Here is a 24,783-nt window from a genome sequence, read left to right on the forward strand (position 1 = left end):
GATAAAAGTTGTAAAGAAGTGAATATAAGTATGTTCAAATTATGATAATTAAGGCCTTTTTTCCCTCAAAAAGATAGTTAACGTTTACTCTTACCTTAAGCCATATTTGGTAACTAGCATCATTTCAGGTGAGTGTTTTTTTTTGTTTTTGTTGTTGTTTTTTTTTGAGACAGTTTCATTCTGTTGCCCAGGCTGGAGTGCAGTGGTACAATTTCGGCTCACTGCAACCTCCACCTCCTGGGCTCAAGTGATTCTCTTGCCCGAGCCTCCTGAGTAGCTGGAATTACAGGCGCCCACCACCATGCCCAGCTAATTTTTGTATTTTTAGTAGAGACGGGGTTTTACCATGTTGGCCAGGCTGGTCTTGAACTCCTGACCTCAAGTGATCCACCCACCTTGGCCTCCCAAAGTGCTGGGATTACAGGCATGAGCCACTGCACCTGGCTGTTGTTGTTGTTGTTGCTGTTTTTTGTTTTTTTAATAAAGATGTTTACTCCACTGAAGGTAACAGTCTTTTTGCTTCAGTATGCCCAAAGTAAAGCTCTGTACCAAGTGCTAGGAATACCAAGTACCTTACTCTGCTGATGGCTGTTTTATAACCAAAAGCATTAAGCAGGTTTGATTGCTGTTTTCTTTCTCTTTACAGAATCTGAGCCAGTCACCATAAATATCCAAGACCTACTTTCCTGTTCTAATTTTGCAGTGCAACACAGATATCTGTTTGAAGAAGACAATCTTTTACGGTCTACACAAAAGCTTTCCCATTCAACAAAACCTTCAGGTAATTCCAAGTAAAATATTACTATAAGATAACTTGATTTCAGCCTTTCAGCTTGCCAACAACCTTAGCTTTAAGGAGGAAAGGAAAGAAGGAAGTAGGAAATAGTATAGAGGAAAAGAGAAGAAAGAATTTAAGTAAAATGAGAACTAAAACATAAACTAAAAGAAACTCAAGTAGTGTTCCTTAGTAATCCACAATAAAGGCCACTTCCAGTGTTGGAAGCATATACAGCGCTTTCCTGGTATTTACTGGATCTGGCTGCATGGAAAAACTGGAACATGTCTTTCATTATGGTTTCCTCCACACGCTGATTCATTCCTATTATTATGCGTCTGGGAAGTCTGGTGGACTCTAGAGGTGAACACTTTCCATCTGCTTTCTCAGGAAGCCCTTTGGAAGAAAAACACGATCAATGCAAATGTGAAAATCTTATAATGTTCCAGAACCTTGCAAACGAAGAAGTAAGAAAATTAACACAGCGCTATATCCTTTTCTTGTATTATGCTTCTGTATGGAATGCAAAGAATATTATCAAAACTTCACACACTCTATGTAGGTTTTATCAACTGAAGTCAATCCCATGAAGTCACGAAGAACAGTGAACTTCAGGAAAGGCTTTTTGCTTTAAAAAGCAGCCTGACAGGTGTTTAGGCAAGGGCAAGCCAAGCTTAGTATCAACAGTCAAGCACTTAGTTGCCATCGGCTGTTCTCGGGGGCTTAGCAATAAGGCCTGTCGGTCAGCATACAAAGTAAGGAAAAAAGAGACACTGACCTAACTCCCTCTCTGCTAGGAGGGTGTGTAGGACATGATGAGGTCTGAAGTGCATCAGAAGTACGGCAAGTATAGACAAAGAATATGTAGAATGAAGAGGTTTCAAACTCAGTAGTCCAAACTTGTCCTTTAGCCCCAAGGAACACCACAGCCACATATAGATTCAGTGTTTAGTTTCTAGAGGACAGGGGTGGTTTTTTCTTTTTTTTCCCTCGGCAGCAGAGATCTTCTCTATCAGCACTCTAAAAAATGAAACATTCCACCAAGGGAACAGCAGGATCCAATGATTCATTAAAACAATATTACAAATAAAAGGAATGCTTGGGGATAACAAAGAAAAGAGGATTCGGTGCTTTTACATATTGAACACCCTGCCAAGTGCTCTAAACTTAAAATTACAGTAAGCGTACTAAAGCTGGCTGATATCTCAAGTGCATCAACTAGTCTATAGGGAAATGGCTTAATTCTGAACTATCTCTGTGCCAATGGGCTTATGTAATAAGGAACAACAGCACAGAGCAATTCCATTTCTGAAAGCTGGAAATATGCTCCCTTAAGTAAAATGAAATAATCTTTCTGACAGTGGTTAATTGACGAACATGGGCTCTCATTCTGCCCTCAAGAGGGCAGATAGAGGGTATTGAGCTTACAGGGAAGACCAATACCTAATCTAATGCCCTTTTCCTCTCGCTTGCCTGTCCCACCCCAAAGTTCTACTCACAAGAGACTAAAGACATATTTTTACATAGGTCAGAATTCCTCAAAACTGTGGCCTTATGTAGCATCATGGTGAAAACTCCCTATTGCCCTTTGCTTCTGACTTCGTATCTTACTTTCCAAGGCCGAATTCTTTCATTGTCTTCTCTTCACCACATTTCCAACATTATCAATTCTGGCTCCTAGAAGTGTGCTATGGCAAACTAATTTGCAAGCATTAAGGGTGGAAGTGGAATTACAATTAAAAAAAAAAAAAAAAAAAAGACTGCAGCTGGGTGTTGTGGCTCACACCTGTAATGCTAGCACTTTGGGAGGCCTAGGTGGCCTTGCTTGAGCTCAGGAGTTCGAGATCAGCCTGGGCAACATAGTGAGGCCTTGTCTCTAAAAAATAATAAATAAAATAAATAAGGCCGGGCACAGTGGCTCACACCTGTAATCCCAGCACTTTGGGAGGCCGAGGCAGGCAGATCACCTGAGGTGGGGAGTTCGAGACCAGCCTGGCCAACATGGAGAAACTCCGTCTCTACTAAAAATACAAAATTAGCCGGGCATGGTGGCACATGCCTGTAATCCCAGCTACTCGGGAGGCTGAGGCAGGAGAATCGCTTGAACCCAGGAGGCGGAGGTTGCAGTGAGCCAAGATCGCGCCATTGCACTTCAGCCTGGGCAAGGAGAGCGAAACTCCGTCTCAAGAAAAGAGAAAAAAACAAAAATAAATAAAATTAAAATTAAAAAGACAAATTCACACTGAGCCATCTGGCTTTGATGATGTTAAAAAAAAAAAAAACCCAAAATATTTGTCTTGACAGAATATGTTAAATGAGTTCTATAAATTTACAAGTCAGAGTTTTAAAATACTTGACAGAAATGGAAAAAAAAAAAACCCAAAACCTTTTATATTTCAGAAGCCAAAATTTTACATGGATAAATCAAGTTATATTTAAATGTAAATAAAAATAGACAATTCATCTTCCTTAATTTGAGATTTACTAGAAGAAATGACACAGAGAATGGAAGCCCTGGAAAATCGCCTGAGATACAGATGAAGATTAGAAATCGCGACACATTTGTAGTCATTGTATCGAGGATTACGATGAAAGCAGTGCAAAGCCCCAAAGCTCAGGCTATTGTTAAATCAATAATGTTGTGAAGTAAAACAATCAGTACTGAGAAAGCTGGTTTGCCACAGAACAAAGACAAGAAGTATACACTAACTTGTATAAATTTATCTAGGAAAAAAATCCTTCAGAATTCTAGGATGAATTTACCAGGTGAGAATGAATAAGCTATGCAAGGTATTTTGTAATATACTGTGGACACAACTTGCTTCTGCCTCGTCCTGCCTTAGTGTTGCAATCTCATTTGACTATACGATAAAGTTTGCACAGTCTTACTTCTGTAGAACACTGGCCATAGGAAATGCTGTTTTTTTGTATTGGACTTTACTTTGATATATGTATATGGATGTATGCATAAAATCACAGGACATATATACTTGTGGAACAAGTTGGATTTTTTATACAATATTAAAATTCACCATGTCAGAGAATGGTATTCAGTGCAAAAATTCTTAGTTTAACTTTAAATGGAAGATATGTATGTATGAGAAATGGCCAATATGCCTATGAAAAAAATGCTGAACCTCATTAGTAATCAGGAAAATGCAGGTTAAAACAATACCATTTTGCACCCATCAGCTTAGCAAAAATGAGTATGTTTTTTAACAAGTGTTGGTAAGGATGTGGAAATGTGAGGTTCTTGTAGTAAGAATGCAAATGGCACTCTTTGTAGAGTAAGTCTGTTGACATCTCATGAAACTGAAAATGCACACAACCCTGTAAATCTAGCAACTGCACTCAGTTGATTTCAGCACATACATACAAAGAGACCTACATAAGAATGTTACTAGACTGTGTAAAAGCAAAAAATGAGGAACAACTTAAACATCATCAGAAGGGGAACTGATAAACTCTGGTGTAATCCATACCACAGAAATACAACACCACATGTACAGGAATGTGCTACATCTATACAAATACATGGTCAAACTCAAAACAAAGATGACTTTAAAAAGAATGACAAAATGTTTGGCATACCGTTCCTGAAAATTAAAAAAACAAAATCAAAAATGTCACTAGTTGTTCAAAGATATGTAAATATGTATATGTAAGTATAAGAAATGTTCTAAAAGGATATACCCAAATTGAGAAAATAGGGAAGTGAGAATAGGGACAAAGACTTCAACTTCATCAACTCATGAAGGCACTTACACCAAGAAATACCGTAAGTGGGAGCTTCAATAAGAAACAAAGGTAGCCAAAATGACATCCTTCCCATGGAAGTCACTTTAGAGTCCAAATGATGCTTTACAAACAAGACATATTGAATAAGCTTATGTTTACATATTTAAAGACAAGTATTTCCATCAGAATGTCCTCTTAACGGACAGTGCAGGAAGAGTTGGAAGACCATCTCCTAGGCCTCAACTTTATCTGAAAATCATGATTCCTTCTGGGTATAGAAGTTTTGATTCAAAGTATTAAACCTTTAGTTTATATTACATTTGAGTAATCCATCTGACCCTGAAAACACAAGTTTTCATTAGGAAGTAGTACTGGTTTGGGTTGACATTACTTTTGAGGTAGTCATGCATCACTTAATGATGGGATATGATCTGAGAAATGCCATGTTAGGTCATTTCATTGTGTGAACATCAGAGTGCACTTACAAAAACCTAGATGGGGCTGGGCGCGGTGGCTCACGCCTGTAATCCCAACCCTTTGGGAGGCTGAGGTGGGCGGATCATGAGGTCAAGAGATTGAGACCATCCTGGCTAACACGGTGAAACCCCGTCTCTACTAAACATACAAAAAATTAGCCAGGCGTGGTGGCGGGCGCCTGTAGTCCCAGTTACTCGGGAGGCTGAGGCAGGAGAATGGCATGAACCCGGGAGGCAGAGCTTGCAGTGAGCCAAGATCGGGCCACTGCACTCCAACCTGGGGACAGAGTGAGACTCCGTCTCAAAAAAAAAAGGAAAGAAAAACCGAGATGGGTATCCTACTACACACCAAGGCTATGTTATATACCCCATTGCCCCTAGACTACAAACTTGTACATCATGTTACTGAATACGGTAAGCAACTGTAAAACAATGGTAAGTGTTGTATCTAAACACAGAAAAGGAATTTTTCAGCCTTATTATAATCTTATGGGATCACTGTTGTATATGCAGTCCATCACTGACCAAACATCATTATGAGGTGCATGACTGTCAGTTCTGGCATTGCTGCCAAGGTGGCTCAATTCTACTTTACTCTCTGTTGTGTTCAGGCTCCACCTAGTGGCTGAAAAGACTGCCTCCTCCTTTTTAGCAATACCTCTCAACCTAACATTTTATCTCTCTGCCATGAGAATATATATATATATATTTTTAGCTATTAAACACATTTCTCCTGGGGGAAGAAAAACCTCATGGCAAAAAAAAAAAAAAAGCCTCCAACCAATGCATTAAAATCTACAGATTAATCCAAGATATTTAACTTGAAGATTGTCTAAAATATTTCTCCATTTTGCTTGTTTTTGCCACTTGTAAATCTCAGTGTAAGGGTTCTGCATTCCACTTTCATCACTTACTGGATTTAATCTGCAAAATAAGGCCAATAATAATATTGCGTGGTCAGAGGATTAAATGAGTTAACATGTACACTATTTTGTAAGGTACCTAAAACTTTTATTTTTTGAGATGGAGTCTCGCTCTTTCACCCAGGCTAGAGTGCAGTGGCATGACCTTGGCGCACTGCAACCTCCGCCTCCCGGGTTCAAGCAATTCTCCTACCTCAGCCTCTGAGTAGCTGGGATTACAGGCACCTGCCACCATGCCCGGCTAACTTTTGCATTTTTAGTAGAGGCAGGGCTTTACCATGTGGCCAGGCTGGTCTTGAACTCCTGACCTCAGGTGATCAGTCAGCCTCAGCCTCCCAAAGGGCTGGCATTACAGGCGTGAGCCAACACACTCGACCATATTATTTATTTTTAGAGACAGGGTCTTGCTCTGTCATCCAGGCTAGAGTGCAGTGGCACCACGATAGCTCACTGTAACCTCAACCTCTTGGGTTCAAGCAATCCTCCTGCCTCAGCCACCTGAGTAGCTGGCATCATAGGCCTGTGCCCCACAATGGGCTAATGTTTTTAACTTTTTTTGTAGAGATGGGGTCTCATTACATTGCCCAGGCTGGTCTCACACTCCTGGCCTTAAGTGATCCTCCTGCCTCAGCCTCCACAAGTGCTGAGGTTACAGGCATAAGCCACAGCGCTGGACCCTAAAACATTTTAAACGCTCAGTATTAACTATTATATTTTTACTCTTTAGCAGCCCAGAGTATTGGACACAAAGATGGTGCTGAGCTAAGTGTATGTTGAGTAAATGAAAAGACAGAATAAATTCTTTGCTGACCTGAGGAAAGTAATCTGGTAGATTCCCACCCCTAAACTATCTTTTGAAGCAAACACGCAGTAGTAAATTAAATAATGGTAAATGCATAAGAAATTTAAGAACTACTATTAACAAAATTCTGAACTAGAAAGTCACAAGTGTATAAATAAGAGAATTAAGTAAATGTTTAAGCCCTAGTAGTCATTATCCACTCTAATTTTGGTAAGTGACACAAAGTTGAATACCTTGAGTCCCTGTCCTGTAGAACCTTAGTTAGAGAGAGGTAATCAATGCCATAAAAAAAGGTTCTAAGGTAACTCAGAAGCACCTGTTTTAGACTGGGTGCTAGGCTTACCCTCAGAACAAGCACAGGTAAGCCCAGAAAAGGGAGGAATGGGGGAAGGAAACCAGATTCCACTGCAGGTGAAGGGAGCAGCAAGTCTAAGGAGTAGTTGGTAGTTGGAAGACAGGGGATGGAAAACTTTTCCATGACACAGATTATAATATTATCTTCCAGACGACCCAACTATTTTTTTTTTTTTTGAGACAGAGTCTCGCTCTGTTGCCCAGGCTGGAGTGCAGTGGCGCAATCTTGGCTCACTGCAAGCTCCACCTCCCGGGTTCATGCCATTCTCCTGCCTTAGCCTCTCCGAGTAGCTGGGACTACAGGCGCCCGCCACCACGCCCGGCTAATTTTTTTGTATTTTTGGTAGAGACGGGGTTTCACTGTGGTCTCGATCTCCTGACCTCGTGATCCGCCCGCCTCGGCCTCCCAAAGTGCTGGGATTACAAGCGTGAGCCACCACGCCCGGCCCAACTATTAATAGTTATATTCATAATCAGCCTAAAATTTGGTTTCTTCTCCACATTCCTTTTGCTCCTGCCACCATCCCATACCAACTGCAATTCTTAACACATTCTACAATATCCAACCTCTTCTTTGAGATTTCTATTTCCATTCAGTAGAGGTATGGAGTAAATCCAATTGGCTGGAATTATCTACAATCCCCTGAATATTAGAGCTACCCAAACACACTACTTTCATTATAATTAGAAAAGAACATTTTAAATGTCACCTTACACTTTCCCAGATCTTCCTGGCCAGTGTCACTTTCTCTCTGACAGCGGTTTAAGAGCACTTAATCAAAGGTAACATAGGCCAGAATGAGTAAGGAATGCTTCCTGTCTACTAGCTTTAAACTTCTTGTCTCTCTAAACTTTCTTGCTGAAAGAAAGAATAGTTGTGACTGCACAAAAAGAACATATAATGAAAAGGCAAAATCCAAATATAACATATTATCAACGACATAGAAGGCCCTAGAAATCATAAATTGTCTAAAAAACCATCATTCCAAAATGCCTGCAGCCAAAAAACCACAACAGAAACCACGCAAAGAAAGGGTACACCAACATTTGCAATATTGTATTCTTTAGGTCACCACCCCTTGAGAAATTAAATTCGAGCTAGTCAACCTGGAGGAAAAACTAACCCAAATAGTGTGAAAAGTCAACTTGTGGGAAAAACTGACCAAGTAGATAATAAGCACACAAACTACCTTAACCATGAGATTGAAACATTTTGAACTATGAAAATAAACTAACACTATTAGAGACCAGTAGTCAGACAAAGCAATTCTTATCAAGGATTCAAATATTTTATATCACTTTGGCCACACGGGTCTCTGGATATGTAAACATGAACACCTTAGAACACTTAAAATCTTTCATATATTCAGTGACTCTTAACCAGGAGAGAAGCTAGTTTAAAAATGTGGTGACATTTGGGGGTGATTACAATGACATGGAAGGAAAACCAAGAATGAAAAATAACCTGCAGAATCCACAGCCCTCCACAACAAAGAACTGTCCCATTACACAATGTCAGTAGTGCTCCCAAATTGAGAAATACTGAGTAAATGAACTGGTAAACTATTAAAAACCAGACTCTCCGAAGTATTAATATATCCACAACCTCAGATTAACTTCGGACACAAACTAAAATCATGAGCTATTCCCTTGAAAAAAACTCTTAACCCCTGACTATCAAATTGGGAATAAGACCCACCCAGGGCTGTGATATAGCTATTAAGAGCTGGGGCCCACAGCCAGGCGCGGTAGCTCACACTGGTAATCCCAGCACTTTGGGAGGCCGAGGCGGGCGGATCACGAGGTCAGGAGATCGAGACCACGGTGAAACCCCGTCTCTACTAAAAAAACACAAAAAATTAGCCGGACGTGGTGGCGGGCTCCTGTAGTCCCAGCTACTCGGAGAGGCTGAGGCAGGAGAATGGCGTGAACCCGGGAGGCGGAGCTTGCAGTAAGCCAAGATTGCGCCACTGCACTCCAGCCTGGATGACAGAGCGAGACCCCGTCTCAAAAAAAAAAAAAAAAAAAAAAAAAAAAAGAGCTGGGGTCCTCTGACTCCAAGTGCAGTAAATGCTTGATTTTCTGCATACTATTTAGAAGGCATCCTCATTTACTGTCTCACCCATCTACCATCAAAACTTGCCTGAAAGAGGGGAGAAAAGGAGCAAGGAGATTGAGTCTAAAATCCAATCTGTGGCCTCCCTCCCTCAAAGCCCAGCTGACTACATAGGGCATACCTTACTAGCACCATTCAACTCTGTAAATTAATATCTAACTAAATCATTATTTCCCCTCAAATTAATTCTTTTGAATGTTCCAAAGGATATTAACATATGAAGGATTCCCTGGGACATACTCTTGGGGGATGCAGTATAGTTTCCAAAAATGTGAATACTTAACGTACTTCACAGTACAAAACATACTCGGGCAAACATGGACTTAACTATTGATGATCTGGAATTACTCAGAAATTTTCCAAGTGCACCAATCACTTACCTTAGGAAAGATTATTCATTAAAGTAAAACTTTTCTTAACCTATGACAGCATTTTGGATGGGGAAACATTTCAGTTAATCTTTTTTAGCTACTCAGATTTGGTAAATTGCAATTCTGGCTAAATTCTGGGTATTTAACCTTGTTGCCTCCTAAGCATACTCGAATATAAAATGCAAACAATGTCCTGAGAATGGAATTACAAAACTTGAGCTTCCTAAACATCTAGTACTAGAAAGGAACCCAGTGCACTCCCTTTACAAAAACTGGGACGGAAGCAGTGGGTCACGCCTGTAATCCCAGCACTTTTGAGAGGCTGAGGCCGGGGGATCACGAGGTCAGGAGATAGTGACCATCTTGGCCAACATGGTGAAACTCTGTCTCTACTAAAAATACAAAAAAAAAAAAAAAAAATTAGCTGGGCGTGGTGGCTCACGCCTGTAGTCCCTGTTAATCAGGAGGCTGAGGCAGGAGAACCACTTGAACCTGGGAGGCGGAGGCTGCAGTGAGCCAACATTGCACCACTGCACTCCAACCTGGGCGACAGAGCAAGACTATCTCCAAAAAAAAAAGAAAAGAACAACAACAAAACCCTGGAAAACAGAAATCAGGATGTGTAACTCTTTTTTTTTGAGACAGAGCCTTGCTCTGTCGCCCAGGCTGGAGTGCAGTGGCATGATCTCGGCTTACTGCAAGCTCTGTAGCTGGGACTACATGCACCCGCCACCACGCCCAGCTAATTTTTTTTGTACTTTTAGTAGAGATGGGGTTTCACTGCGTTAGCCAGGATGGTCTCGATCTCCTGACCTCGTGATCCGCCCGCCTTGGCCTCCCAAAGGGCTGGAATTATAGGCGTGAGCCACCGCGCCCGGCCCAGGATGTGTAACTCTTTACTGAAAAGTCTTGCCACCACATCTGCCTCATCCTCTCTAATCCAACCTTCAGGAAATTGTATTGAAACAAAAATAGAGAAAAATACTGAAATAGATACAATGTTTTTAAAACAAGCAAATTTTATTAAAGGAAAAATTTGCATGGTTTACTTTTCACCAGTCTGTTCTGGCATGCTTCTAATGATGTCGGAGTCACCTGAAAAAAAAAAAAAAACAGTAATTTTACAATTCATTTAATAGCAACTGGTACCATAAAATTTCTCTACCTTTGGTTATCCCTTCTGTAGACAATGGTCTGCAAATTAGCGCTGATTTTTTGCACAAGTTATCACATTAGCTGTACTGTCATTTTTCTTAAGGCTGACCAAAGATAACCTAGAATCACAGCCATTATATAATCACACAAAATGATCGTGTAATAAAATTGGTTTATCACCAGCATTTATAAAACCAGACCTAGGGAAAGAACTAGGTCTGGGGACACACGCGTGGTCTTAATATAGCGAATGTTTAGCCTGTCCTGACTATTACAAAATCAGAACAGCGAGAATATTCGCAGTATTCTATGAATCAAAGATTCACAATTGGAAAATAGAATGATGTAGATTTTTCGGCACTTTTTTTTTCTCAAGCTAATTTTACATGTCTGTTCTCAGGAAGCAAGAATTACTTTCTTTTGTTTTGCCAGATTATTCTCCCCTTATAATTTCACCTTTTACCAAATCTCTAAGTCTTTATTTCATAGGTACTTCATCAAATGAAATTAATTATCTGACAGTAAAAATTTTAATAAAGCCAATTATAATGTATTGGCATTCATTACCAATTCTCTACAAAATACAACTACGGGATATGCCTTGCTAGATCCATATCCTATCTGAATTTAGGAACCAAAGACATTTGCGTAGTAAGAATACTTGTCCAGACATTACATTAGAAAGGCAAAAAAAAAAAAAAAAAAAAAAGACTTTATGATTTAAAAAGCATACCTGGATCAATGATAGCCAGTGTGCACACTCTGTAGTATTTTCCGCATGCTGTGCCCAGTTCAATATTATTGCCACTGTAGTGATGGACACCAGTTTTAGCCAACATTGCATAGTACTCTATTTCAGATTTCCTTTGGGAACCAAAAAGGGCAAATAAATAAATGCGATGCCAAGTGACTGACAGACTAAATGTTACTACTTCTTTTCTAGAAAGTGTTAATGTTGTTAAGGCCTTCAAAAAGTAACAAAATCACGTATTACTCTTAAAAACATCATATTCATTATCCAATACAAACCAACATTTATATGTATCCCTTGCAAGTGAAGGGGCAACCAGCAAATATCTACTCAACCCCTACTATGTTTAAGATAGTATCAATACTCACGGAAGAGGGTAAGATGCAAATAAACAAAAGCAAAGCATTATTTAGCATTAGTAAGGGCCACATACTTTATATTTCCATGACAATCTCTAAAGTAGGTATTATGTACTCTTTTTTTTTTTTTTTTTTTTTTGAGACGGAATCTCATTCTGTCACTCAGGCAGATCGTGCAGTGGCACGATCTCAGCTCACTGCAATTTCCACCTACTGAGTTTGAGTGATTCTCCTGCCTCAGCCTCTCAAGTAGCTGCGATTACAGGCGTCCACCACCACATCCAGCTAATTTTTTATATTTTTGGTATACGGGGTTTCACCATGTTGGCCAGGCTGGTCTCGAACTCCTGACCTCAAGGGATTCGCCCGCCTCAGCTTCCCAAAGTGCTGGGATTACAGGTGTGAGCCACGGCACACAGTCCTATTTTTTTTTTTTTTAATCTAATGAAACTGAGCCATAGAATAGTAAGTGGAGGATCCAGAATCTAAACCTTTAAAAGATAAGCCATTTCTATCACTATCCCCCTAGTGCCCAGAATTCTAGATGGGGAGTGATACCGTTTTAGAGTTAAAATTTCTGGCCTCACGCGTGTAATCCCAGCATTTTGGGAGGCTGGATCACTTTAAGTCAGGAGTTCCAGACCAGCCTGGCCAACATGGTGAAATCCTGTCTCTACTAAAAATACAAAATTCCAGCATCAGTTTAGTAGAATGGTTTTAGGAATCGGAAAGGAGTCCTATACTATCTTGCCACTCAATTATGTGGATCCACATACCAGCAATAGTGCTACAATGTACTAGTGAAAAAAGCACCTCAAGCCAGGCACGGTAGCTCACACCTGTAATCTCAGCAGTTTGGGAGGCCGAGGTGGGTGGATCACCTAAGGTCAGGAGTTGGAGACCAGCCTGGCCAACATGGCGAAACCCCATCTCTACTAAAAATACAAAAATTAGCCAGGCGTGGTGGCAGGTGCCTGTAATCCCAGCTACTCCGGAGGCTCAGGCAGAATTGCCTGAACCTGGGAGGCGGAGGTTGCAGTGAGCTTAGATTGTGCCGTTGCACTCCAGCCTGGATGACAAGAGCGAAACTCTCTTAAAAAAAAAAAGGCACCTCGGACCCCATCCCAAATCCAATGAAATCACAACTTGCGTTTTAACAACATCACCCATGTGACTCCTTTGCACAGTCATGTTTCAGAAGCACTACTATAGAACACAGGCTTTAAAGTTTCAAAGAATGGTTAGGGAAAAGCCCAACCCATGGGACGAGACAGAAAGGGCCCTCAAAGATTTGACAGTAACTACAGACACCCTATATATAAACAGCTTATGCATCACCACAGAAAATTTGGTCACATAGCTTGTATTGTGCAAGGTCCAAGTTTCTTTGGCTTATTTACAACACCCCCTAAGTTCAATTTCAAAACACTGAGTCAAGCATAAACCTTGACTCAGAACTGATTTAGTGGGCTAAACTAGGTGATTCTATGATAGCCTGCAACTCCATAGCCCAGCGCCTCAACTTTTCTTACCTAGTTTTTTGACACTAAAACAAGTTCACACAATGAAGCATCATTAAAGCACCTCAAAGCTAAAAGAACCAAAAAAGCAGGACACAAAATACATGGAAAAAACAAATAATGTGTCTGTGCTTGCATTAAACCTCGATGTTCTGTTTTCACTCCTGCCACACACACATTTATCCCCCAAAAATAAGCTCACAGAAGGGGAGCACGATTTGGGGGTTGGTGGGGGAGACGGGAATGAAGGGCCAAACACCACAATCGCTACCGTAATTATCCTGTAAGTGTTCCAGTTCATGGTACTCAGATTACAAGTTTACACTCCTGTATATTCGTTCACGATGAATTCGCGGTAGGCGACGCCTATTCAGGTTCTTCGATTACCTCAAAGCTGGGCAGTTGTTAGCGAGAATGACCAATTTCGCTTTGCCTTGTCTGATCATCTTCAGAGTCTGCTTGTACCCCAGGACGTACTTCCCACTTTTCATAACGAGTTGGAGCCTAGAGTTGATCGACTCCAGCGACTTTTTCTACAAAGCAAACATTAAATACGGACCTAAGGGCCTCGCTTGCAACCACCTCAAAACCGGACCCAGCTTTTTGAAGCCGAGCCCCTTAAACTTCCGAAGTCGAGGACCCCAAGTCATTGAGAGGGCCACTGAGATTCCCTCTGGGGCCCTCCAAATGCCAGCAGGCATGCTGTCACCCCAGTGGGCTCACATCTGCCTGCCCTGGCCGAGACATCTCTCCACGTGAATCGGCTTCCGGGCCTGGCCCGCCTCACTCACCGTCTTCTTTGCGGCCACCATCTTCCTGCCTTAGGTGCGGGACGGCCCCCAACCTAGAAGAGACAGAGGACAGGACAGGAAGTTTAAGATCCGGAGTTACAAACGGCAACCCGCAAAGCTCCCCGCGCTGCCTAAACCTCGGTCGGTAGGAGCCCACTCACCAACAGCAGCCGCTAAGATGGCCGGGGAACGAGAAAGGAAAGAGTTCCCACAATGCAAAGCTCTTCACGGCAGAGCCGGAACTGCAGGAACGGAAGCGGAAACAGATCGCAAGCAGAAGGGGCGGAGCAAAAGCGGAGGGCAGCTGCCGGTTGCTATAGGTACCGCTAGCTAGAATGGCTGCGGAGCCGTACGCGGTGGCTCATACCTTTAATCCCAGCACTTTCGGAGGTTGAGGCGGGAAGATCTGTTGCGTCCAGCTCAAGGCCAGCCTGGACAACATAGATCACCCCCGTCTCTACAAAAAAATAAAAAAGAAATTAGCCGGGCGTGGTGGCGCGCTCCAGTAGTCCTAGCTACTCCCAGCTACGCCAGAGGCTGAGGCGGGAGAGTCGCTTAAGCTCGGTAGGCCGAGGCTGCAGTGAGCCATGATCGCGCCACTGCACTCAGCCTGGGCGACAGAGTGAGACTCTGTCTCAAAGAAGGAAAAAAAAGAATGGCTGCAGGGGTGTTCGCTTTCCCCCTCTGCGGGCCTTTAAGCCTCTCGGCGTTGTGTTGCTGTTCTGGTGCGAGCTGCGGTCTAACGAATCGAGGCGCTTAGAACCCGGAGGGAGTTCGAAAAGCCGACTGAAGGTGAGGTGGGAGGGTCCATGAGAAGAGGCTGCGGCGGCTGCGACCACGGTCTTAATGCCGCTGAATTCATCTTTGCCCTGAGGCGCGGCTCTTGGAGAGCCTTGTGGGTGACTCCGATGTGCCGCAGCACCCGCATTTACTCTCCGCTTGGTAGAAGCAGCTGTGTCCTCACCCCTGCGGTCACCCAAGTTACCTGTCCCCTGGAGAACGGTGGCGCCCTGCTCGAGTTTCCCAAAACTCGCCTTTTGTGACTGTGTTAACGTGAACTTGTGAGCCGAGTTTGCACTGAGAGCGCGATAAGCAGGTCTAATTTTTTTAAAGTATTTTTGCTGTTAACGTTGGATCTTGGTATAAATGTCCAGAGACAGACCGCTGAAAATATTAGGTGCTGAAAATCCCCACCTAATCAATCAGACCAGTGGGTAAGCTATGTGAAGGAAACCTCTTCCCCTCCTTAATTAAGCCTCACCAAAAAACGCGTGCTGTACCAGGAGTCATTTACATATATTTATTTAATACTCACAAAAGTCCCATGAGATAGTAACCTTTTTATTGTCCATTTTACATATCTAGGGCTATTGTCAGAGCTAGGACCAGAGCCCAGGTAACTTAGTTCTCTTCACAATTAAAGTTGATTCAGGCCGAATGCTGTGGCTCACGCCTGTAATCCCAACATTTTGGAAGTCCGAGATGAGCGGATCACCTGAAGTCAGGAGTTCGAGACCAGTCTGGTCAACATGGTGAAACCCCACCTCTACTAAAAATACAAAAATTAGCCAGGTGTGGTGGCTCGTGCCTGCAATCCCAACTACTTGGGAGGCTGAAGCAGGAGAATCGCTTGAACCTGGGAGGCAAAGGTAGCAGTGAGCTGAGATTGGGCCACTGCACTCCAGCCTGGGCGACAAAGCGAGACTCCATCTCAAAAAAAGTAATAAGGCCGGGCGCGGTGGCTCACGCCTGTAATCCCAGCACTTTGGGAGGCCGAGGCGGGAGGATCACGAGGTCAAAATATCGAGACTATCTTGGCCAACATGGTGAATCCCTGTGTCTACTAAAAATACAAAAATTAGCTGGGCTTGGTGGCACGTGCCTGTAGTCCCAGCTACTTGGGAGGGTGAGGCAAGAGAATCACTTGAACCCAGGAGGTGGAAGTTGCAGTGAGCAGAGGTCACGTCACTGCACTCCAGCCTGGTGACAGAGAGAGACTCCGTCTCAAAAAATAGTAATTATAATAATAAATAAAATAAAAATAACGTTCATTCAAGTGTGTGCCCCTCTTTGATGAGAAATTAACCAACCAAGTTGAATTAGATTATCATAGTACTTGCTTTAATATTTAGTCATAAATTACTTAACACTGCAAATCCAGATATCTGCCTTCTTCTATTGCTCTAGTTTATAAACAAACTCTTTTTGTTTTTTACTAATTTTAGAACTAACAGATAACTAGTTCTCTGACTTCAAGAAACTGAGACCTGGAGAAGTTGTGCTGCTGCTACCTGATAGAGTAAAGGTTGAAACACCAGTCCACCTTTTAATCCTGTGTTATTTTTTTTTCCTGATCCACATTTCATTTGTGGTTGTCATCCTATTATAAAAGTTGAATCCTCAGGCGGGGTGTGGTGGCTCACGCCTGTAATCCCAGCACTATGGGAGGCCGAGGAATCACGAGGTCAAGAGATCGAGACCATCCTGGCTAACACGGTGAAACCCCATCTCCACTAATAATACAAAAAGATTAGCTGGGTGTGGTGGCGGGCGCCTGTAGTCCCAGCTACTCGGGAGGCTGAGGCGAGAGAATGGTGTGAACCCTGACCCGGAGCTTTCAATGAGCCGAGATCGCGCCACTGCCTCCAACCTGGGTGACAGAGCGAGACTCCGTCTCAAAAAAAAAAAGAAGTTGAATCCTCAAGAGCCTTTTCTATTACAATTCACTCCACGTACCATTTGGAAATGTTTAGAGTCTGCCATTCACATTAGACATTCAGACCTGAATCTTTTTTTTCCATTATCATCAAACATTTTTCTTAGACGCTTGATATGCAAAGAACTACACCCTACCTTCAGGAGGCTAATAGTCATATTGAGAAGGCAAGACCTATAAAGACAATTAGTACAACTCTGCCATATGAAGTTGTTGTTACAGATGTTACATGTTCATTCCACAAACAGTACCATGTGCCGTCACCTGTCTTAAGCCCGTGGTCATATAAGATTCCTTGAGAAACCTTGCTGTCTGTTGTCTGAAGGAAGGTATAAGCAAATAGCATAATGTGTTTATTTAACAAATTTATATGATGAATTCATCCTCACTCCAGGCACGAAGAATATACAAAGACATGGTGACTGTTTCTTAAAGAGCCTACTGTCTAGCTAGGCCTTAAAGGAGAGTAATATAGGAATAATTAGTTTTGTATAGACTTTCATGTACTTTTCACAAACCTTAACTCATGGTTACAATAACCTAATAGGCATTGTTATCCTTATTTTACAAGGGCTAAGATTAGAGACAAAAGTTAAATTATTTATTAAAGTTAGACAGGTCAGCTGAGATTTTGAAGTCAAGCACTTTGCAGGATTAACTGAAATCAAGGAGGGGATGCATTCTGGTCAGGAGAGCAGAAGCAAAGCTAAAAGGTGCTCGCTTCAGTAGCACGTATACTAAAAATTAGAACGATGTGGAGAAGTTAGCATGACCCCTGTGCAGCGATGACACACAAATTCGTGAAAAAATAAAAATAAAAATAAAGCTAAAAGGAGACAAGAGTGATTAGTACAATTTGGCTGGAATATAGCATTCATGAGAAGGAAGGAGAAAAAAAGAATACAAAAGAAAAGTGGAACGTTAAAGCTTTAAATGTTACAAGTGTACGTTTGCTTTAGAGTGGAATTATAAGAAATCATTTTATGCTCAAATTTTGCTGCCTTTTCTAACCTTTTCCCAGAAATTTATTTAAATCCCTAGAGATTCCTTGTCCATTACTGAATAGCCATTGGGAGAAGTTCTCTGAATGCAAGAGGCATGTTGATCAGTGATGCCATTGGGACCTGAAAACAGTGAAGGCTCTAAAATTAAACAGCCACCACGGCCGGGCACGGTGGCTCATGCCTGTGATCCCAGCACTTTGGGAGGACGAGACAGGTGGATCACGAGGCCAGGAGATCGAGACCATCCTGGCCAACATGGTGAAACCCCGTCTCTACTAAAAATACAAAAAAATTAGCCAGGTGTGGTGGTGGGCGCCTGTAGTCCCAGCTACTCAGGAGGCTGAGGCAGGAGAATGGTGTGAACCCGGGAGGCGGAGCTCTCATTGAGCCTAGATCGTGCCACTGCATTCCATCCTGGGCAACAGAGCAAGACTCCATCTCAAAAAGAAAAATTAAATAGCCACCAGGAAAATTAAAGTTAGGCATAAAATAGGTTAAGAAAAAGGTGCTCTTGAAGGACAGATTGACAGTGTGTCAAAACAGAAAGAACGTACCTATATAAGCATTTCGTATGAGGATACACAAGATGACAGTGGCTTCCTCAGGAAAATGGGATTGGAGGTTGGAAGGAGGTAGAGAAGCACTTTTTAATTATATTCCCTTCTGTGCTATTTGAGTCTTTTGGCCCAGTGATTCAACTTTTAGCAATTTATCCTACAGAAGCAGTCACAGAGTTGCTTAAAGACATGGGAACAAGAGTATTTATTTCAGCTTTATTTATTCATTTTTTGAGACCGAATCTCCCCGTTACCCAAGCTGGAGTGCTGTGGCATGATCTCGGCTCACTGCAACCTCCGCTTCCTGGGTTCAAGTGATTCTCCTGCCCAGCTAATTTTTGTATTTTTAGTAGAGACGGGGTTTCGCCATGTTGACCAGGCTGGTCTCAAACTCCTGGGCCCAAGCAATCCACCCGCCTTGGCCTCCCAAACTGCTAGGATTATAGGCGTGAGCCACCGTGCCTGGGCGGCATTATTTATAACAGCAAAAAATTAGAAACATCAAATGCTCGTCATTCTTAATATACAGTCATGCACTGCATAATGTTTTGGTCAATCATGGACCACGTATACAACAGTGGTCCCATAAGATTATAATACATTATTTTTACTGTACCTCTTCTGTGTTTAGATACACAAATACCACTGTGTTACTGTTGTCTACAGGCACAGTAACACGCTGTACAGATTTGTAGCCTAGGAGAAACAGGCTATACCATATAGCCTAGGTGTGTAGTAGGCTATACCATCTAGGTTTGTGCAAGTACACTCTGATGTTCAAACAACAATGAAATCGCCTAACAATGTAGTTTTCAGAATGAATCCTCGTCATTAAGTGATGAATGACTATATATTTGTATAGGCATAGAAAAAAGTCTGGAAAAGTCAGATATCAAAACAGAGATGAGAAGAGTGAGCGATGAGGAAGGGACCTTTAATTTTTCTTTAGGTTTTTTTTAGTACTGCTTGAATTATTTTACAGTAAGCATTAATTATTGTTACATAAAAAGTTCCTTTTTAATATTAATAATGAAGTGTTCTTTTACAATAAATGTCTCATGAAACATCAATTACACCTCAATGTAGTACTTCTCAAAGTCTGGCTCTCAGATCACCTGTATCAAAATCAGTGATTCAAACTCCTGGACCCCACCTAGGCCTATGGAAGAAATCTCTGGGTGTGGGTCCTGGGAATCTGAGTTTAACAGTCATCCTAGATGATTATTATAATTACTAAAATTTGAGAATTAGAGACATAAAGAATGAGATAGCCAAATTGGTTCTGAGACATGCCTGCTTAGATAGAGGTATAAAGTAAACAATAATGATCCCTTCTATTGAGTGTTCTACTTTCAAAGCTTTTTTTTTTTTTTTTTTTTTTTTTTGAGACAGTCTTGCTCTGTCACCCAGGCTGGAGTACAATAGTGCAATCTTGGCTCACTGCAACCTCCACCTCCCGGGTTCAAGCAATTCTCCTGCCTCAGCCTCCCAAGTAGTTGAGATTACAGGTACCCGCCACCACGCCCAGCTAATTTTTTGTATTTTTAATAGAGACAGTTTTTTGCCACGTTGGCCAGGCTGGTCTCAAGCTCTTGACCACGTGATCCACCTGCCTCAGCCTCCCAAAGTGCTGGGATTACAGGCGTGAGCCACCATGCCCAGCCTTTTTTTTTCTCCTTTCTTTCTTTTCTTTTTTTTTTTTGAGACAGGGTCTTGCTCTGTCACCCAGGCTGGAGTACAGTGGCACAGTCATGGTTCACTGCAACCTCAACCTCCCTGGCTCAAGGGATCTTCCCACCTCAGCTTCTTAGTAGCTGGGACTACAGGTGTGTGCTGTCATGCCTAGCTTATATATATATTTATCTCTCGTATATATTATATATTTATTATAGAGACGAGTTTCACTATATTGCCCAAGCTGGTCTTGAACTCCTAGCTCAAGCAATCTTCCCATCTTGGCCTCCCAAAGTGCTGGGATTACAAGAACTTGCCTCAAAGCATTTGTTTTATTTATTTTTTGAGACCAAGTTTCACTGTCATCCAGGCTGGAGTGCAGTGGCACAGTCACAGCAACCCCGACCTCCTAGGCCCAAGCAATTCTCCTGCATCAGTGTCCAGAGTAGCTGGGACCACAAGTACATGCCACCATGCCCAGTTAATTTTTTTTTTTTCCTTTTTGAGACAGAGTCTCGCTGTCGTCCAGGCTGGAGTGCAGTGGCATGATCTCGGCTCACTGCAGGCTCCGCCCCCCGGGGTTCACGCCATTCTCCTGCCTCAGCCTCCTGAGTAGCTGGGACTACAGGCACCCGCCACCTCGCCCGGCTAATTTTTTGTATTTTTAGTAGAGACGGGGTTTCACTGTGTTAACCAGGATGGTCTCGATCTCATGACCTCGTGATCCACCCACCTCGGCCTCCCAAAGTGCTGGGATTACAGGCGTGAGCCACCGTGCTCGGCCATGCCCGGTTAATTTTTAAATTATTTCTAGAGATGAGAGCTCACCATGTTGCCCAGGCTGATCTTGAACTCCTGGCCCCAATTGAACCTTCTGCTTAAACCTCCCAAAGTACTAGGGTTATAGATGTGAGCTGCTATGCCAAAGTTTTTGTTTATTAATTTAGGGGAGGAGATGGAAGGAGAGGAGAGAAAGGAGCACAAAGCTTTTTTTTTTTTTTTCTTTTTTGAGAAAGGGCCTTGCTCTGTCACCCAGGCTGGAGTACAGTGGCAGTGATCTTCACTCACTGCAGCCTCCGCCTCCCAGGTTCAAGCGATTCACCCACCTCAGCCTCCCGAGTAGCTGAGACTACAAGCACCCGACACCATGCCAGGCTAATTTTTGTATTTTTTGGCGGAGTTGGGGTTTCACCATGTTGGTTAGGCTACTGTCGAACTCCTGACTTCAAGTGATCTGCCTGCCTTGGCCTCCCAACGTGCTGGGATTACAGATGTGAGCCACTGTGACTGGCCGCAAAGCTTTTAAATATTCACTTTCCTCCAAAGTAATCAGGATAGTTGCTGTCCCTGTTTTAGAGAATAAATGATTAAAGTTCATGAGGTAACTTTTCTGAGGCACTTTTCTTTATATGATACCAAGTATCCTGTCCAAATTATGTGCTATGGTTTGAATATTTGTGTTCCTTCCGAAATTTATAGGTTGAAACCTAATCCCCCAATGTGATAGTGTTAGCAGGTGGAGCCTTTAAGAGGTAATTAAGTCATGAGGGCAGAGCCCTAATGAATGGACTAATGCCATAAAAAGGGCCATGAGAAGGTTCATTGTCTCTTTTGCCCTTCTGCTTTGTGAAGATGAAGTATTCCTACCCGCAGAGGATGCCGTATTCCAGGCACCATCTTAGAATAAGAATCACCAAACCTGCTGGCACCTGGATATTGGGCTTCCCAGCCTCCAGAACTGTGAGCCAATAAATTTCTGTTTATAAATTAACCAGTCTCGAGTGTTCTGTTAAAGCAGCAGGAAAAGACTAATATACTATGTGTCCTCACTATACTTTAAAGAAAGGACTTAGTTGTTTTCTCCCAAGGATCTTACCATGATTTTGTACTGGAAACCAGTGAAGCCCAAAGCACTCATTTTGTGTCTGAATCATGACCACAAAATGGGAATGCCTCCTAGGGAATCTTAACTGAATCCACTCTATTTCTCTTTGGAGACAGACTTGGGGCCTTGGTTTCTCTTTCTGTCTCTCTCTCTCTTTTTTTTTTTTTTTTTTTTTTCAGAGATGGAGGTCTCACTTTGTTGCCCAGGGTAGTTTTGAACTCTTCCTGAAGCACTCCTCCTGCCTCAGCCTCCCACAGTTCTGGGATTACAAGTGTGACCCACTGTGCCTGGTTAACATTTCTCTTTCATACCTGCATGACTTTGAGCAATTTTTAAAATCTCTGCGGCCAGGTGTGGTGGCTCACACCTGTAATCCCAGCACTTTGGGAGGCTGAGGTTGGTGGATCACCTAAGGTCAAGAGTTTGAGACCAGCTTGGCCGGCATGGTGAAACCCCGTCTCTACCAAAAACACAAAAATTAGCCAGGCGTGGTGGTGCACACCTGTAATCCCAGCTACTTGGGAGTCTGAGGCAGGAGAATTGCTCAAACCCAGGAGGCGGAGGTTGCAGTGAGGTGAGATCGTGCTGCTGCACTCCATCCTGGGTGACAGAGTGAGACTCTATCTCAAAAAAAAAAGTCTCTATAAGCCCCAGTGTCCTCATCAATAAAACTGGATAAAATAGGATAGGCCAGGCGCAGTCGCCCATGCCTGTAATCTCAGCGCTTTGGGAGGCAGAGGCAGGTGGCTCACTTGAAGTCAGGAGTTCGAGACCAGCGTGACCAACATGGTGAAACCCCACCTCTATTAAAAATACAAATATTAGCCAGGTGTGCTGGCATGCGCCTGTAATCCCAGCTACTCAGAAGGCTGAGGCAGGAGAATCGCTTGAACCCAGGAAGCAGAGACTAGTGAGCTGAGATCATGCCACTGCACTCCAGCCTGGGCAACAGAGTGAGACTCTGTCTCAAAAACAAACAAAAAAACTGGATAAAAGAAAGATATGTACTTCATAGTATTGTTGTGAGGATCACAGTAAATATTATAGCACCGATCACAGGGCCCTGTATAGGAAAACCAGGCAGTGGGTATTCCTCAATCTCACTCCTACCTCCACACCACTGCAACCCACACATACCTTCTGCGGTTAATCACAACAGAGGAAAGCCTATATTCTAGAGGGAGAAACACTTTCAATGCAAAAAAGACAGCCAAAGTTCTTTGGTTCATGGATATTTTGTAAATATTTCCACACACATACTTACTAGAGCAGGGGCTGGCAAACTTTTTGTTGAGAACAAAATAGTAAATATTTTAGGTCTTTAGGTCCATATGGTCTCTGTGACTACTCAGTTCTGCAGTTGTAGCACGAAAGCAGCCATAGACAATATGTAAAGGAATGGGCACTTATGTGTTCCAATAAAACTTTATTCACAAAATCAGGCAGCGGCTGAATCTGGCGTGCAGACTATAAGAAGATTACTATTATAAAACATAACTACTTTTAAGTCATGTAGAGAATACCCTTATTCTAAAGAGATGTACATTGACATATTTGAGTGAAATATCATGATTTCTTCCATTTATTTTCAAGCAGTTCAAATAAAAATTTATGTAGATAGGCAGGTAGAACAAATGCAGCAAAATGTTAATTGTTGAATTTAGGTGGAGGGTATATGAGTGTTCATTTTACTGTTCAACTTTTTGTAAATTTAAAAACCTTCATACCAAAAAGTTGGGAAATGTGTATGTTTTAAGAAAGGACTTTGCCATCCAGATGTTATTTTTTCTGATGCTAGTCTAGCATTTCAGAGTGACTTTGAAAGAATACCAACAGGTAAATGTTGGACAGAGTGAACACAAGGCCCTCCTTTGGTTTTCCTTCACCAAAATGGCTGCTCCAAGTTTCTGAGAACTCTGTATGCACCTGAAATTATTGTGCTTCTGGCCTTTACTTGCTATGAGAATTAAAAGTGACAAGGCTGCATTTCCTGTTGGAGCAAGTACTAACAAGTTCATCTGATTTGTATTGGCCCATCTACTTATTGTAAAGCAGTGAAAACTATCATATTCATTGTCATCTACTATTTAGTGTTCAGATTAGGAAGCAGCCTATTAGTGATTTGGAACTTAATTTGCCTAGCTCAACCTTCATATTCTTACCAGTCATCCTGGACATTAAACATGCTCACAAAGATCAAGAGAGGGAAGGACAATGAATCCAAGTGAGAGGACCTTGTAAACTCAGTGAAAGCTTTTGGCCTTACAGCAAACTAAAACATACATAGGCTGGGCACAGTGGCTCATGTCTGTAATCCTAGCACTTTGGGAGGCCAAAGTGGGAGGATCACTTGAGCCCAGGATTTTGAGACCAGCTTGGGCAACATAGTGAGACTCCATCTCTATTAAAAGAAAAAATTCTTTTTAATTACCCAGGTGTGGTGGCTGGCATGTGCCTGTGGTCTCAGCTATGCTGAAGGCTGAGGTGGGAGGATCGCTTGAGCACAGGAGGTCAAGGCTGCAGTGAGCCGTGATCGTGCCATTGCACTGCAGCCTAGGCAACAAAGCAAGACCCTGTCTCAAAAACAAACAAAACCCACAAAACATTAAAGCATATATACACCTATTCAGAATTCTGAATAGGGGACAAGAGGGAATGAAGGTTACCTATTCATCTCTACCATTTCTGCCTCCACAATAATATGGAATCTGAAATATTTCTTCAATATTTCTTTCTGTTCAGACTAGGAGTGCTCTAGACTCTTAACAATTTTGTTTTCTGGCCTTCACACTCTACATATCCTGCTGGACTTGGTT

The 24,783-nt window shown here is 42.3% G+C and overlaps 2 protein-coding genes and 2 non-coding genes across 8 annotated transcripts in view; 2 read left to right on the plus strand and 2 right to left on the minus strand.

The window, feature by feature from the left end:
* MATN2 (matrilin 2) overlaps window positions 1-3,819 on the plus strand; it is a 172,319-nt gene extending 168,500 nt beyond the window's left edge. For 4 of the 5 annotated variants that reach the window (XM_055286856.2, XM_055286860.2, XM_055286857.2 and 1 more), the window contains 3 exons: window positions 647-781; window positions 1,166-1,264; window positions 3,261-3,819. In XM_055286856.2, the coding sequence (XP_055142831.1) occupies window positions 647-781; window positions 1,166-1,264; window positions 3,261-3,316 (290 nt within the window). In that variant the 3' untranslated portion in view covers window positions 3,317-3,819. The remainder of the gene's footprint in view (window positions 1-646; window positions 782-1,165; window positions 1,265-3,260) is intronic. The other variant, XM_055286858.2, reaches the window with a different exon arrangement.
* Window positions 3,820-10,554: 6,735 nt separating this feature from the next.
* Window positions 10,555-14,435, minus strand: RPL30 (ribosomal protein L30). Its single transcript, XM_055286865.2, has 5 exons — window positions 14,293-14,435; window positions 14,132-14,184; window positions 13,728-13,873; window positions 11,444-11,574; window positions 10,555-10,650 (listed from the first exon to the last, which is right to left on the minus strand). The coding sequence occupies exons 2-5, from the start codon at window positions 14,150-14,152 to the stop codon at window positions 10,601-10,603; spliced, it is 348 nt and encodes a 115-aa protein (XP_055142840.1). The 5' UTR covers window positions 14,153-14,184; window positions 14,293-14,435; the 3' UTR covers window positions 10,555-10,600.
* LOC129487066 (small nucleolar RNA SNORA72) lies at window positions 10,882-11,013 on the minus strand. Its single transcript, XR_008659193.1, has one exon. It is a non-coding gene; the product is annotated as a small nucleolar RNA SNORA72 (small nucleolar RNA).
* A 3,125-nt stretch (window positions 14,436-17,560) lies between the features above and the next one.
* On the plus strand, window positions 17,561-17,667 carry LOC129487048 (U6 spliceosomal RNA). The gene has a single exon (XR_008659182.1). It is a non-coding gene; the product is annotated as a U6 spliceosomal RNA (small nuclear RNA).
* The last annotated feature ends 7,116 nt before the right edge of the window (window positions 17,668-24,783 follow it).

This window comes from Symphalangus syndactylus, chromosome 7 (genome assembly GCF_028878055.3).
Source record: "Symphalangus syndactylus isolate Jambi chromosome 7, NHGRI_mSymSyn1-v2.1_pri, whole genome shotgun sequence".
NCBI classification, from domain to species: domain Eukaryota; kingdom Metazoa; phylum Chordata; class Mammalia; order Primates; family Hylobatidae; genus Symphalangus; species Symphalangus syndactylus.